Source organism: Pseudochaenichthys georgianus, chromosome 4 (genome assembly GCF_902827115.2).
Source record: "Pseudochaenichthys georgianus chromosome 4, fPseGeo1.2, whole genome shotgun sequence".
Taxonomy (NCBI): Eukaryota; Metazoa; Chordata; class Actinopteri; order Perciformes; family Channichthyidae; genus Pseudochaenichthys; species Pseudochaenichthys georgianus.
Genome location: NC_047506.1, coordinates 6110527 through 6126619, shown reverse-complemented (window position 1 = coordinate 6126619; position 16093 = coordinate 6110527). Strand labels below are relative to the sequence as shown.

The following is a 16093-nucleotide window of genomic DNA, read 5'->3' as shown; positions in this document are numbered from 1 at the left end:
TTCCTCTCTCCGCCTCTCCTCCACTTCCTTGTCCTGAAAGTGTCCTGTTCTGCTTGGGGGATGGTTGTGTCAGATGTGATACATTCACCACCTCATAATTGGTTTTGTAATTAAATGTTTCTGCCTGGTTGATCGCAAAGGACATAGTATTCTCCTTAATTAGGCTGAATATTCAATATCCCGATTTTTCTCCCTTCGCCTCCGTTGACCACACGATTGTTGATGAAAGCAACAGTCTGCCTCGCTGTCACTCACTCTGCGTATTCCTCATATTTGCCTCTGTCCTTAGCTTTCTGCTGTCTCTGTATCTCTCTTGTAATTGCTCTTTGAATGTTGTTCTCTGTCATTGCCTCCCCCACTTTTCACTCTCTCTTTCTCTTCTTAAGAAAGCAGTAGAACGAGATAGACAGAGGGTGAGACCTACCCCCGAAGTGGCTCAGTGCCAACACATCAGGCCATGGCAGCGTGGCATGCAAACAAAGGCAATTCCTTATAGAGCGCTTTTAAAGAGCGGTTGGGCTTCGCGATAAGCAGCACTTAGCCAGATTGTTTGATCAATATTGCGTTGATCGTGCTCTCTGAGGAGCTCGCGGTTCTCAATCGTCGAAAACAAATGCCTTTTCTGGGTCAGACGGGCAGAAGATTCAGTTTCACAACCCTTTTTCAGCTCCAAAATTAATCGATTTAAAATACCGCATGTGGAGTCACTTTCCTTTGAGTTGTGGTCCTTTTCTTAAATCACGTTGCTCTGCCTTTAGATTCTTGAGTGTGAAGTCTCTCAGTAAATCTTTGTGCTTATTATGCCTCCCCACACTCGGGACATTCACTTTCAAACTTAATGTATCTTTAAATAACGGCAGACGTTTTTATATCCCCCCAAAAACAATGATGCCAACAAGACGCCAACATCATGAACTATGGATAAAAAAGTCTCTGCACACTCATTGCAACAATGTTGAGATGAACCAGAGTTTTCCATTCCTTGGCTTTTATATCGCCCTTTATTGCGTTCCAGATGTGTGTGAAGAATTCATTTCCCTTAAGAAACTTGTGATACATATTTCCTCTTCAATTTTATTTTGACCCAGGGATCTACAGCCAAGTATTTCCCATGTGCAAATATCGTTTTTCCAAATTGCCCTGATGACGGTTTCGTGAATTACTAGCTTTGGCATAAAATACTTGCATTGGACCAATTTGTGCCGAGCCTTCCTCTCCAACATATCCTTTAAATATATGTAAATGTATTAATCTGATCATTCGCCACCGCTTTCTCAACAGGTTATCAGACAGAGCTTTCCAAGGGTGACTCAGGTTAAGTGTTGTGGTCGGCGACGAGTGTGTGAGTGCGTGTGTGTGTGTGTGTTTCCACGGGGGAGTGGAGCTCAGCTGACCTCACAATCTGCGGGTCTTGCTGCAGGGCGGCTCCTCCGCTGAGGCTGCCACACGGCTGACTGGACTGGAACAACTCTGCTTTTCTCTTTCTGTCTCTCTTTCCCTCGTGATTGTGTCCCCCTATCTCTATAATATCACCTTTCCCTCCCCTTGCTCCATCCCCTCTCTCTGGTGTCGGATGTTTGTTTGTGGCCCGTGGTGTGTTCAATCCGAATTACCGTCAAACGGAGAAGAAGGGTTGCAGCGAGACGCGGATTAGCTTTAACATGCTGAGTAAGACCGCAGCACTCAGAACAGCACATTGCTGCTAATTTGGTACCGCCGCTGATTTACCCTCCACCCACCAGTGCACACACATACACACTCTCTCTCCTCCTGTCACAAACAATCGCTGTTTTCAGACAACATTGTATGTCAGGGATTTTTTTCTGGGAATGACAATCCTGTTGTTAATGAGCGAAGACGAGCCTCTCCAAACCTCTGTGAGTGTGTGTTGTGTAGACGGTACATGTGTGTTGGAGTGTTCTGGCTCAATGGTAGCTTCTTGGCAGAGCGTGCTCTCCTCTCCCTGGTCGCTAACATCAGGGGACCAGCCAGGCGTGTAATGGAAACTTTGGAGATTTAGAGGAGCAGCTTCCTAAATACGACCCCCTGATGTACAGATGTGTAGATGGCTGCTATTGTACGAACATTGCTAAAACAAGTCATCGTAACTTATTATATTTTATGAGTATGAAACATGCTCATAACGCAGGAAAATGAGAGGACGATTTTACGACCTATGCACCTGTTTTGTATTTTGCTCAGACCCACGCGGCGATGCTGATTGTAGCCCGAGGTGAAAACCCATTTGGTTTTCGGGATAAAGCTTCATCATTAGAACCAACATGAACCCTAGCTAAGGGCAAATGAAAGTTTGTTTATCGTCTAAGAGTAAAGGGGGAGATCCGGACAGCAGATAGAAAGCAGATGCAGAATGTGGATGCTCCTCAGCTTTAATGGTGTCTGACTGCTGCAGGTTGTTTTGAGCAGATGTGTTGTCGGCTAGCAACAGGGAACTTGTTGCCGATCCTCCGACTACCTCCGAACGAGATTTATTTTTAAAGTTGTTTATTTCTTTTTTTTTTTTGTGTGTTGGATAACTTGCATGTATATGTCTATGATTGCTTTTGGATATGCATGCTTTCCATGTGTCCATGGAGAATGTCTGGAGAATGTCTGTATCTTTCTAAGATCAAGAGACGGATTAAAAGGCTACTGCGTAGTAGGCTTAGTTCATTTAAATGCGGATATACATATATAAACTTGCACACATACACACACTTGTGTACCAGCTCCTGCTATCTTTTCACACATTCTTTAATTCTCCCCTCCTTTCACAACTATGTCCATATTTGCACTCAGACGCGTTCTCCTGTGTAATTCATCTGAGCTGCAGATTAATAATAAGGAGGAGGAGGAGGAGGAGGAGGAGGAGGAGGAGGAGGAGGAGGAGGAGGAGGAGGAGGAGGAGGAGGAGGAGGAGGAGGAGGAGGGCTGCAGTCGTCTGGGTCTCGGGAGTGCTTGCCAGCCAGCACAGGTGGCGTTTTGTCTGGATTCTTCCCAGGGAGCGAGGGAGTGTAGGAGGCAGAGGGGCTAAGAAGGAGTCACCAGGACGTACAACGTTTAACTTTATATCTAATCACCTGATTCAATACTTGATCCTTTGTAATTGGTTTTTTTTTATTATGTGGAAACCATAGTAAAATTCTACGCACTGAATTGCGTTCTGAATAAAGAAAGGCTATACTTGGAAGTGCCCAATTGCTTCCTGGAATGGATGAATAAGGTTGAATGAAAAGCAGGTATGCAGCAGGGGACGGATTCTGTTGGTGTTGAAGTGCAACTGGCAACCCAAGCTCAGTAGCTGAACTGATATGAAGGATATAACCCTTGTTTTTGTATTCTGTAGTCATGAAATGTGTCATTTTCAGTGTGTAAGCGCTGCCAAATGCACATTGGGCAGCGACTTGGCTCTTCTGAGTGTGTCCTCCCTCTCCGGGAGCCTGGCAGTTTCTCTGGGTTGTTATTAAGAGTGCTTCATCGCGCTTTGTGATTACAGCTCTGACCAGCCCGACAAACAGCATGCAATTGATTCTCACACGTGAGCCTGCATCTGTGCTGAGACACACACACACACACGCACGCGCACACACACACTCGCTCACAAAGATATATGCACCAGGCACACACAAACACATGCTGAACGTGTGGGAGTGACACACATGTACTGTCACGCCGCAATTTGTCACACAGTGCTGCGCCATTAGAAATGTACACCTCACACTTGACTCTGCACCCCAACTCACACACACACACACACACACACACACACACACACACACACACACACACACGCATGGAACACTTCCTCCTTTCCTGTTTTTGTACTGTTGGAAAAGGAGAACCCAGCAGGGAGTGAAGTGGGAAGGTGTAGAGGTAGGAGGGTGTTGGGTGGAGCATCTGGAATAACACTCACTCGGCTCTCATATCAGCGCTTTCCCTCTGATCTCTTCCCCACACACACACACACACACACACACACACACACACACACACACACACACACACACACACACACACACACACACATTCACGTACGGGCTGTCATTTCACATTCCCGCTATCACCACCACCGCTTCTGCTGCGGCTCAACTTCTCTTTCCGATGAGATCAGTGCGGGTGGTGGTCTTGAAGTGGACCCCGTCTGGTGTGTGTGTGAGTGTGTAAAGCTGGTGCCATCCTGACTGGGACGCTAGTGGTTTGGGGAGGGGGGTGCTGGCTGCCGTCCACCCGTGATCTACAGTACTGTACATCACCACTCACGCTACACACACAGGCAGCAGATTCCACCCTGCGAAGGCAATCAGCTGTCGGCACTTTTTGTCTTTATAAAGTCAAAGGTCGTGTAAATTCCAGCACAGATTCACTGTTGATGGATTCTTTGTTTTTTCACCCTCATGTTAGTTTTTGTACCCAAAGCCCCTGAGACGGAGCTTCCCGACCCGGGATCAGGGCCTCCCAAGCAGCCCTAAAATAAATCTGAGGTGGTCACAAGATGGTGAAAGCGGGAACAAAACACGTTGTCCTTAACTTAACTGTACATACGATAACTTTTCTATCTTATTTTACTTGTTTTTCATTTGAAGTAAAACCCTTTACGCTCAACAATCCAACAAAATCAAACAACCTGAGAGGAAATAACTCTTTAATCAGACGGCTGACAGCTCATGTCAACGTTTTTATATACAAATAATAAATGTTTTCACAATCTTTCTTCTCTTTATTAGTGCTATTTTAGTATATGTAAACGCTAACATGTTGTAATTGAGAGTGCGATAGCTATCAGAATCAGAATTTGGTTTATTATTAAGTATGTTTTTTCTTTAAAATGAATTAGCTCTAGTATAATAAATGAACATATTGAGAGAAAATGTGATTAACATACGAAACAAGAAACATAACAATATAATATTATATAATTTCTTTCTTTTTTAAATGAAGACATGTACAGCTTAACTTAATTAAAAAGAAAGACATGTGCACATTTGTGCCTTTAAGTAATTAGTCAAAAGTCATGTAATAACAGTTTTTTGTTTAAGTTAGGCTAATATACAGTATACAGTAAGCAGTGTAAATGGATGGATAAAAGTAATGGCTTCTTGGTTGAAATAATAAAATAAGAGGTGTCGTATTTGCAGTAGTGTTTGATCCTCACAGCAGTGATATCAGAGGTTACTGTACATCTGTTTAACTATTCGGTCCTTTTGTCGAGGCAGCAGATTAACTTGAAAGTCATTTTTCTCCGTTCCACTACACCAACATCTATTACTTCTCAGCACTGTTGGGCTAAAGCAGCCATTAAGTCCTGTTGTGCTTACACCACTTCTCATTTAAAAGAAAAGGCACAGAAGAATTAAACTGTGACTCGGGCTTATTTAGTCATTAGGCGGGCTTCGTGTAGTTTGAAGCCTCACGGTGTGAAAATTAGCTTTAAATCTGTTTCTTGTTTTAAAATCCCGACGTTGGTTTTTGGATTAGCGCCTGTCAATCAACAGCGGTTCTGTGTGTGTGTGTGTGTGTGTGTGTGTGTGTGTGTGTGTGTGTGTGTGTGTGTGTGTGTGTGTGTGTGTGTGTGTGTGTGTGTGTGTGTGTGTGTGTGTGTGTGTGTGTGTGTGTGTGTGTGTGTGTGTGTGTGTGTGTGTGTGTGTGTGTGTGTGTGTGTGTGTGTGTGTGTGTGTGTGTGTGTGTGTGTGTGTGTGTGTGTGTGTGTGTGTGTGTGTGTGTGTGTGTGAAGAGGGGTAGACAGTCTCCGCAGGCTATACTCAGACGATATCAATGTGATTGACAGCGTTAATGGTGTGATAATTCAACACATCAGGCAACTGCAAAGCTTCATTTCACAGAGCGCTTTTGGATAATCAGTCTCTGAAAAATAAACTCAATTGTTCCTCTATTCTCTCCATCATTTTGCCTTTCTTCCCTTCACTTGTACCCCTCCTGCATATTAAGCTCTCCCTCTCTTTGTGTCTGTTTTGTTTCTGCAGGATGAATGCCGTAACTTCATGAAGGTGCTGCTCCGCAGACCGGGGGGACTGTTTGTGTGCGGGACCAACGCCTTCAACCCCCTCTGTGCCAACTACACTGTGAGCAAGAACACTTCACAATAATTGCTTTGACGTCTGTTCTGCCTAAGCAGAGGCCTCGCTTCCCAAACTCAATCAGTGAGTCTGGTCAGGTGAAAATGTACAGCTTGATTAAAGGTGATTGTTCCTCCCCAGGACTTACTTATCCCTGTCTGGCAGTTCCAGCGCCATGTTCTTCCTGAGATACAACAGTTATTTCTCGGTGGTTAAACGTTGCATTCTGCCAGGCTTGTTATCGTTGAGAGTCAAGAGACGGATAATCAAGAAGGAGCACACAAGAGTGGAGCGGGCGGAGGAGGGTGGATACATGATGTGTTGACCCGCTTTGATCCATTTGGCTGGTGGTTAAGAAAGCAGAGCTATTTCCCAGCTGGAGGCAGAAGTTTAGAGACTCCAGGGTTCAAGCATTGACTGTAGGAGTCGACTGGCCTGAATCCATTAGCCACAGTGTCCTCTGAATATTCCCTCAACTCTGTCCAAGTTAAATAAAGAAAATGTGAAATTAAATCACTCCATTTCCACCATTTACAATGTATCTCTTATGAAAAGGCAATATTTAATACAGGCTTTTTATACCTACACCAGTATATTATAAACTGCGCTTATCTTTGACCAGTTCAAATCTACAACTCGGTATTTCACTCCCTATCAAGATCGGATTACATGTAATGAGGATACAAAAAAAAGGTAACTGTATTTCCTGACAGTTACATAAAAGAAGGTGATCAGATAACTGTTACCATAGGGACTACTAACAGGAATACGATGGTACAAGTAAGTTTAAAACATGGAATCCATATATTCATATAAAAGTGTGCATTTATATAGCTGTATGTATTAAAGTAAAGCGGAGCATTTTCTGTTTGCTTATATTTAATTGTTGCCTTATGTACTGTACAGTAGATGTGCACTTTTATTGGTATTGTATTTATTTGCATTGCGTTTGATATTGACTTTAGTAACAGGAAGTAATCAGGTTGCATTACTTGTATATCGTGATGGTTAGATAAGGTTACTGATTGCATGTTTAACAGGTAACTAGTAATTGTAACAGATGACATTTTTTAAGTCCAACCCGGCTCACAATATATATCTCCTCTCCTGACTATTAGGATATAGTATACATTCAGTAGTGACCATCTAACTTCTACAGTCATCCTAAAACTGTATAAAAGTTATTAGTAACAGCTAGTGAACATCTCTGAGGAAAAACATTGATTTCTATTCAGTACATTCATATTAATAAGCCTTACATAACGGATGATTACGGGTTGGCTGAAAACATATTTCTGTCCAGTCCTTGAGCCGACAGCCCGCTCTGCTCCGTTACAGCAACCATTTCAAACCAGACATTAATATTAATCGTCGACTTATTTCACATCATTCTTTCTATTTCACGATGAAAGGCTTTTTCAGATAAAGTGTTATTTTCAGTCTCCCACATTTCAAACATTCTGAAACACTGAGACGTACCTGGCCTGTTATCTGTCAGCCACTCATGGCATTCTACAGCGGTGAATAACACACCTGTCCCTGCATGATCGGCTGCTGTGTCTCTGGAGACCAGTTAGCACCGCTAGCTGCTGCGTTATTTATAGATGTTTTTAATGAAATGACACATAAATAATTTCCCTTTCAGCCGTGAATGAGAATTAGACTGTGCTGCTGAAATCCGCTGCTCTTGGCTACCATCTAAGTGTGTGTGTGTGTGTGTGTGTGTGTGTGTGTGTGTGTGTGTGTGTGTGTGTGTGTGTGTGTGTGTGTGTGTGTGTGTGTGTGTGTGTGTGTGTGTGTGTGTGTGTGTGTGGTGTGTGTGTGTGTGTGTGTGTGTGTGTGTGTGTGTGTGTGTGTGTGTGTGTGTGTGTGTGTGTGTGTGTGTGTGTGTGTGTGTGTGTGTGAGAATGTGACTCTCTTGTTGTTGCGGCTCTGCCTAATTGGCACCAGTGAGTTATTAGTTTGCACTTACCATAACACTCCCTAATTGTCATTCTCTTTGTGGCTTGTTTTTTCATAATGCTGCTGTAGATGCATTCAAATTGTTTGGAGTTTAATGCGTGTGTGTGTGTGTGTGTGTGTGTGTGTGTGTGTGTGTGTGTGTGTGTGTGTGTGTGTGTGTGTGTGTGTGTGTGTGTGTGTGTGTGTGTGTGTGTGTGTGTGTGTGTGTGACACAGGGAGACACTCTGGAGATGGTAGGAGACACAGTCAGTGGTATGGCGAGATGCCCCTATGACCCAAAGCACGCTAATGTCGCTCGGTTTGCAGGTAAGACGCACCTTTTTAGTTCCATCCTTTAATGTCCACCTGAGTACGTAACACAAAACTAAGTCATTACATCGAATGTTCTTCGTGCTGCTGTGATTGTGTGGATTTATTCATCTGCTTTGTTTACTTGATCTGATTGAAAACACTCCACTTTAATCAAATCAACCGTGTTTGGCTTTAACGCCGTCATCTGATATTACTGTAACTAGACGTAAAAAAAAGAAAAGACGATTTTTATATGCGTAGCGTAGGAGTGCTGTTGCAATTATGGCACTGCAATTATATTATTGCCAGGGCATGTTTGTGATGCAGGACTTTAATAAAACGCTGATGATATCTCAGGCTGTATTGTCTGTAGTCATACTGTTTCTTTGGTAGGCTGTCCAACTAACTGGGGGGTGTGTGTGTGTGTGTGTGTGTGTGCGTGTGTGTGTGTGCGTGCGTGTGTGTGTGTGTGTGTGTCAGAGGGAAATCTGTTTACAGCCACGGTGACAGACTTCCTGGCCATCGATGCGGTGATCTACCGGAGCCTTGGGGACAGTCTCGCACTGCGCACCGTCAAGCACGACTCCAAGTGGTTCAGAGGTACCTGCAGATGTGTGTGTGTGTGTGTGTGTGTGTGTGTGTGTGTGTGTGTGTGTGTGTGTGTGTGTGTGTGTGTGTGTGTGTGTGTGTGTGTGTGTGTGTGTGTGTGTGTGTGTGTGTGTGTGTGTGTGTGTGTGTGTGTGTGTGTGTGTGTGTGTGTGTGTGTGTGTGTGTGTGTGTGTGTGCACCAGAGGCTGGAGTTTTGAGTGTGTGTCCACATCACTTAGCTGCATGCAGGATCGATACTGGTGTCAGTGGAAGAAGCACTGAGTCAGCAGCCTGACAACTCCACGTTCAGGTCATCGGACAGGGAAGCTGTCAGACGTACCGCTGCTCGACAGAAAATCCACATCACAGTCGAACCTACCTATAACCGTGAGACAGTAAAAACGAATCGGACACAGGTTATAGCTAGTCCCGGGTGTAAAAGCACCAAAATGCATAGCGTGAAACCGAGTTCTGAGAAGCATCAGGGAGTCATAATGCGCTTATTGTTTGGTGTGAAATCCCCTTTCACCATGTAATGAAATTAAGCATGGCCTGTGCCTCTTTCTCACTGCCCAAATGATACCTCGTGGGAGTGAAGGATGCATTTGCAAATGGAGACACTGTTTGCTGTTTGCTTTTCTCTTTGCACCATCCATATTTCATGATATTTCCCTTCCTCTCGTTTTCCCTCTCTCACAATACAGAGCCGTATTTTGTGAGTGCCGTGGAGTGGGGACCTCACATCTACTTCTTCTTCAGAGAGATAGCCATGGAGTTCAACTACCTGGAGAAGGTATAGGAGTCACTCTGATGAGCACAATATCCTCCTGTCCTTCTGAACTCTCAGTATTCACACGGTCAAATCAGAGCATCTTTTCCTTTTATCTTTAAAAGGACTGTGGAGGAATGTGTGGTTAAAATACAACGCCATAAACAATTAAGTGCCGCTCTAATATCGCTCCGCTGCTATTATTTGAATGTCAATATCAACTCTTTTCCCACAGCTGCACTGACCTTTCATCCTTGTATTTGTTTGTCTGCATATCTAATCCAACAAATAGTTGTCGGAGTAAACATGTCATGTCTGTATTGACCTGCGAAAAAGCGATAATTGCTTTGTACATGGCCCGTCCCTACCAGAGCTGGAGATGCATCATTATTATATAGATCAGCGTCAGGATCTGCTCTTAAAAATTAACATTTCTCATTTGGGGATAAGTGCCTGCACGAGGTCTTTGCCATGTGTACAGAGATCAGAGTAAATGGATACTTAAACAGCGTCACTGGTGTGTGGGTGAGGATGTTCAAAGAAGACATTTTTGAAATGCGCTGACATTTTTATGAATAATTGATATTAGATATTACCATTATAAAACAATGATGTGTCAAATAGCATGCAAATGACTGGATAGATCACTCTGAAGTTCCAAACACCTTTTAAATGTGTCTTTTTGAAGATGAAACACAAAGCTTACACCCCCAGCGTATCATTTGATTTATATTAGGGCTGTAAAAAATTAACGCCACTAATTATTTTAACGCGATTAACGCATGTGTATTTTTTTTTCTTCGGCCGCCCCGTAGTTTCAGAGCGCATCGAGTTTAAAGCTGATGCTGACAGCCCCGCTCCTGCCGCCCGCTTGTGGCAGACCACACTTCCACGCTCACCGGCAGGCACCGACTGGCCATCGGGAGGACCGGGAGGGTGTGTGTATGTGTGGCCCGAGCGAGCGAGAGACCTTACGTGCATTGTTGTTGTTGTTAGCATCTGGTGCTAGCTAGCTGCGCTAACGGATATAAGGAGCTGTTGAAATGAAAACAGAGGAGCGACATTTCGCCACAACTGCGCCGAGCACTTGACTTTATGAAGGAAGCCAGACAGTGGGACATTGTAGGAGAAGTCAGCACACTCAGAATTGGGGCGAATATTTGTAATGTTCAGAGGTTGTTGTGTTTAATATTTGTCACAATCGAGCTGAGGACCAAAGTGCAGAACACGGGAAACCAGGGATAGTCGGTAATCAGCTTTATTGATGGCAATAGGCTGGTAGGAGACAAAACGGCAGATAGTAGGCAAAGGGCTGGTCGGGGACAGGTGAGGGTTCCAGGAGAAAGCAGGACGGGAGTCGCAGGTACAGCACGGGTCAGGGAGCAGGCGAGGCAGGCTGGTCAGGGACAGGCAGGGTCGAAACCGGGAGAGCAATCTGAAGGGTAATGCGGGAAAGACTGGCATGCTGCAAAGTACGATCTGGCACTGAGGTGAAAGTGAAGTGGGCCTAAATACTAATGGAGCTGATGGGTGCAACAGAGTGAGAGAGAGACAGGGTGTGACTACCAGGTGACTAAGGAAAGTTAATGCAGAAAATAGGTGAGTGAGAAAGCAAACTGTGACAATATTCATGAGAATATTAGTCATTGTTCAAATGACAATAAACATTAGCATAAATGTGTCCACTCATATGTTGATAAGAGTATTAAAAACTTGAAAAATATTCCACTAAGGTACATTTAGAACAGATAAAAAATGTGCGATTAATTTGCGATTAAATATTTTAATCGACTGACAGCCCTAATTTATATATGAGCTGTGCTTGTACAGATACACCTGTCTGAATGTCCTTTTCTGCTCTGTGCCTGATGACTCACAGGTGATGGTGTCGCGTGTGGCGCGGGTGTGCAAGCGTGATCTGGGAGGGTCTCAGCGCGTCCTGGAGAAGCAGTGGACGTCGTTCCTGAAGGCCCGTCTCAACTGCTCTGTCCCCGGGGATTCCCACTTCTACTTCAACCTGCTCCACTCCACCAGCCCCATCATCAGGATGCACGGCAGAGACATCATCCTGGGGGTGTTCTCCACACCGTCAAACAGGTACAACATGCAAATAAACTCCTGTTAACCAGAAACACAGAAATAATTTCACTTCCCTCTCAGAAATGTGCACTCAAGGGGGGGTCCAAGTGGTGGTTTCCGTACTTTTTACCATCAACCCTGCTGTATATACTTTTTATCTTCTACATACTTTTAGATAACTCATTCAAGCTAAGTATTTCAAAGGTTATTCTAACTTTGGCGTTGGACTATATTTTTTGCGTTTTACTGTATTTATTTCAACTTTTCCTTCTCATCTAAAGAGATTATTGTGCATTGACCCTGGTAATTAAATACATTCACACACAAATAGCTATAATAATAATAACTATTTCAACTTACTATCTATTTTAACCATTACTTTTTCTCTATTTAACCAATTGAAGTGTTTTTGAATGACTTTATTTTAACTATTTAAAATGGATATACACAGTTTATAATTTAGCCCTTCTTCTCCGTTGTTCTTTAATTACTCAAAGCTAACTATTTGAACCATTACTTTTCGATAGCTATTTGAATTGTTTATCAGTTCATTACTGCTCCACAACCTTTCCACATTCTCTGACAGGAGTGCAGACCCTGGATAGGAATCTTTGATCCAGATCAATACCTCACCTGTCTGCCTTCAAATGAGAAGCTTTATTTGACTGCATTTGTGGATAAAGTACGTGCTCGGAGTGCTAGTGTGGCCAGACTGAAGTGGAAGGGATTTTCTATCTGTGTCCGTGCTAGGAAAACGACAAAAGGGGATTCAATCACCCTGAGAGTGTTGTTAAGAAATACACAGACGTAACAACACATCTTGACACACTTCCCACGAAGAGGGACAATGTGAAGCAGAACTCACACTGCTCACCTTAAAAACTTAGCAGACCACCATAGTCTGTTCCCTCTGCTATGAAGTCGGAAAGAGCAAGGCTTCCTACAGGCCAGGCAGACCTCAGGAGAAGTGAAAGAGGAGCAGAGGTCAGGAGCATGGGGTACAGAGTAATTTAAGACACATGGAAAGCTTTCATTGAGGACAAAAGCGTGATTTGTTGAAAGATTAAATTGAAAAAAGGTGAGAGGCGAAGAGAGGAAGAGGAAGGATGCTGCACAGTAAATTGGGGATTATTGAAGACTGTGGGTAAAGACAACACACACACACACAGCAAACTGAGAGTCTGGAGTGTGACAACATATTTATGTGAGACACACATACCGTATACTTCAAATCCTGAATTATGAAATGAGTTTCTGAACAGAGAGGCAATAATGTTCTAGTGTTGAGTTTGGTATTATGAACATTAGAAAGAAAAATGTAATCCTCAAATAAGCCCTCTGGGTTCCGGCGTTAACTCTCCTGGAGTGTGTTATAGTGTCGTTTGTGCCGGTAAATGTGTGTGGTCTAATCCTCCAAGTTGCCCAGGGATATAAAGTATATATAGTCTATGGGATAAACGTATTTTGTCCACTTTACAATGATGTATTGCTACAGCATATTGCAGTATAAGTGGCTCAAATTATAGAAAGTATTCAGGACACTTCTCACTTCTGGAAACGTAATAGCCCTTACAGTGTCTAGCACTGCAGGACATTGTAGAAAACATATAGAAACACTTTGAGACTAGTCTGGAATCAATACAGTGTCCCACTTAAATGCAGCCAGCAGCATAGTCATCATTGTCAAAGATCCCAGTATTACACCATCTCTTATTTCTTTTGTATATATCGAGATTCTAGTTGCAGGGCAGTGTCTCAAAGCAGTGGGTAAAGGACAGGAGAGAAAAGGAGAGCAACGAGTGGATATAAATCGTAAAAGGAGAGAAGACAGAGAGGACAATTAGGAGGGAGGGGGAGATGGATGAGAAACTCAAGGACGAGGAAGTCAATAATGGACAACACGTGCATCCCCCTGCTCTGAGATCTAAAACGGTTTCATCAGCTGCATCTTATCTGGGTGTTTGGAAGGACTACGCTGCGAGAGAAAGCCACCGCCTGCAGAGACAGATGGATGCTTCACACACATAAACACACACACACACACATGCTCACAATGGTTCCCAGATAACAGCATTTGCAGCATGCCAGCGAGGAGAACCAGCTGAACACACACACCCCTGCTTGGGTGAACTGCCACTGGGTCCGGTTTTTAAATAACTGCCAGCCAAGAGAAAGCGAAAGGGGGGGGGGGATAAGGAGACGTGTGATGGAGGGAAATAAGCATTAAGAGACGGAGAGAATGTGTGAGGTGAGCTGCACAACTCCCAGTGGCCCACTGTGTCACACTGGCGAAGTGCTTGCCGGACAAATTGCTTTGGCTGGCAGCGTGCGGGGAAAACAGCATGAGGCAGGACCTGGGCGTAAAGGAAAGCTATGCTCTCCTGCCAGTTGGCCCCGGGCAGCATATATGGGACTGGAGAAATGGGAATAATGGGATGAAGTTGAGGTTTAACTGGCCCTCCTAGAGTCTGCCCTGGGCCCTGAGAAGTTACTCATCTCCTCCTGCGCTCGCATAATCAAGGACTCATTTTGCAGGCATAAACCAGCTCCTGGAATGTTATGAGGTTGCGTGTGTGGGATCATTCACTCTTTACTGTCAGAGTAAAAATCACCTCCAGTTGTCAGAACCTGCGTGCATCCACCTCTGAAGCCCCAGGCCCTTCCTTTCAAAACTGGATGAAAGAACATCTCGGATTTCCTACTGAGCGCCTCCTGCCCTCGCACTCCTGAAGCTCAAGAGGTCAAGGAGGCACCGGGAGCAGCGGATAACTCAAAAGAGGGAGGATACACATGTGAGACCTTTGGGGAGAAGGACAGAAAAGTAGCTTTCTTCAGCAGCTCAAACATGTTTTAATGCTGCCCTTGTAAACAACAGCAGCAAGATGTTTCATGGAAGTCTTAGCGTCGCCATGCATCCTTGGACAAGTACATAAAACAAACAATTATTTATTTGCTTTTGTTTTGGCAGCTGAACATGTCTATTGCTGCTGGAGCGGACTCTCGTGGTCTCATTAGGCTTAATGGAGCCACGCAGGAATGCAAGAAAAAACATCTCGTGCAAAGTCAAATAAATCTGGTGCATCCTGAACGTAGGAGGCCATGTTTGTTTTCAGTCGTAATGAATCCCATGTCCCATGTCCTGGGGTCAGACAGATGTGAGACCCTCTGGGTATACACAGCAGAGGAGGGGAAACAAGGAGGACAAGGAGCACAGGAGAACAGGTTTACTGTTCCAGAAGAAGTGTGACGCAGGAGGATGCACAGATGTGCGCTCGTCCCCCCGGGGCAGAGACAAGTAGAGAAAACAAGGGGATACATCGTGAGTTATCTCGCTAGGGCTTAAGAAATAGACTTGGGGAGGGAACCCATGTGTATTGCTCAGCAGGGTCCTTGTCACGAGGACAAACAGAGTCGTTACAGGGGTCCACATGAGCCTGGATACTCTGATGTGAAAAGGTCAAAGAAAAGTATGATAAATTAGAATACAAAAAAGAAAGTAGATCAGTTGAAAGGTGTGCAGGAGGATAAATAATATTTTTTGAAAGAAGTTAAGGCTAGAAGTTCAGGCGAGGTAAAGAAAAGTCTTTTTATTAGCGCCTAAGTTTAAAGGTTTGAACAGCTTCACTGGTTTAATATGAAACTTGTGATGTAGGTTTGATATCTGAGCGATATTCTTTCATGACTGTAAATTGGTCTGCGCTGGAGAACTATTAAAAATGATGAAAAATACATTTATATCCCAGTGCCCGATAGTATGTGTGCTGAAAGATAATAAGCGTCGAAGCGATAGATTTGCATACTGAATAGCTGGAGTTTGAAGGATTGTATGTCTGCTCTGTAACAAATGTAAGTTCACCAGACTTTAATCTAATTCCAGGCAAGAAAACAAATAAGTACCGAAAATGTCAAACTTTGTCTCGAAAGAAACCAGTGGAGCCTTGTTTCATCGAAGTAACAACACACATTGAGGGTAGATTGGACCAGAGGTCAGTAAGTGTAGTGCTGGCCATGTCCTTTGCCAAGTTTCTTCCATCATGTTTATCTGATTGTGCTCTAAAACGTTCACAAAGTTGATCTGAAAGCCCTCCGGATCCATTCTAAGATAGTGGAAATGTAAGTCCATGAAGTTAACAAAAACAAAGCCTTAAAAAAATATAATGAAAATGATCCGGGAAAATATACAAGGACCTTCTGAGAGAAGTTTGTACAGTATACATACAGAGAGTCAGACTAAGTGTGTAGGGTTTCTGACCTTTACATGTTTGAACCTTTTAACGGCAGTGCTAAAGATACCATATTTCACATCGTCTATGTTTCCTTAATACATCCC

The 16093-nt window shown here is 43.8% G+C and overlaps 1 protein-coding gene across 1 annotated transcript in view; it reads left to right on the top strand.

The window, feature by feature from the left end:
- sema6bb (sema domain, transmembrane domain (TM), and cytoplasmic domain, (semaphorin) 6Bb) overlaps positions 1–16093 on the top strand; it is a 154528-nt gene that overhangs the window by 91748 nt on the left and 46687 nt on the right. Inside the window, exons 6-10 of the mRNA XM_034081247.1 lie at positions 5982–6080; positions 8252–8342; positions 8808–8927; positions 9620–9708; positions 11564–11781. Of these exons, the coding sequence (XP_033937138.1) occupies positions 5982–6080; positions 8252–8342; positions 8808–8927; positions 9620–9708; positions 11564–11781 (617 nt within the window). The remainder of the gene's footprint in view (positions 1–5981; positions 6081–8251; positions 8343–8807; positions 8928–9619; positions 9709–11563; positions 11782–16093) is intronic.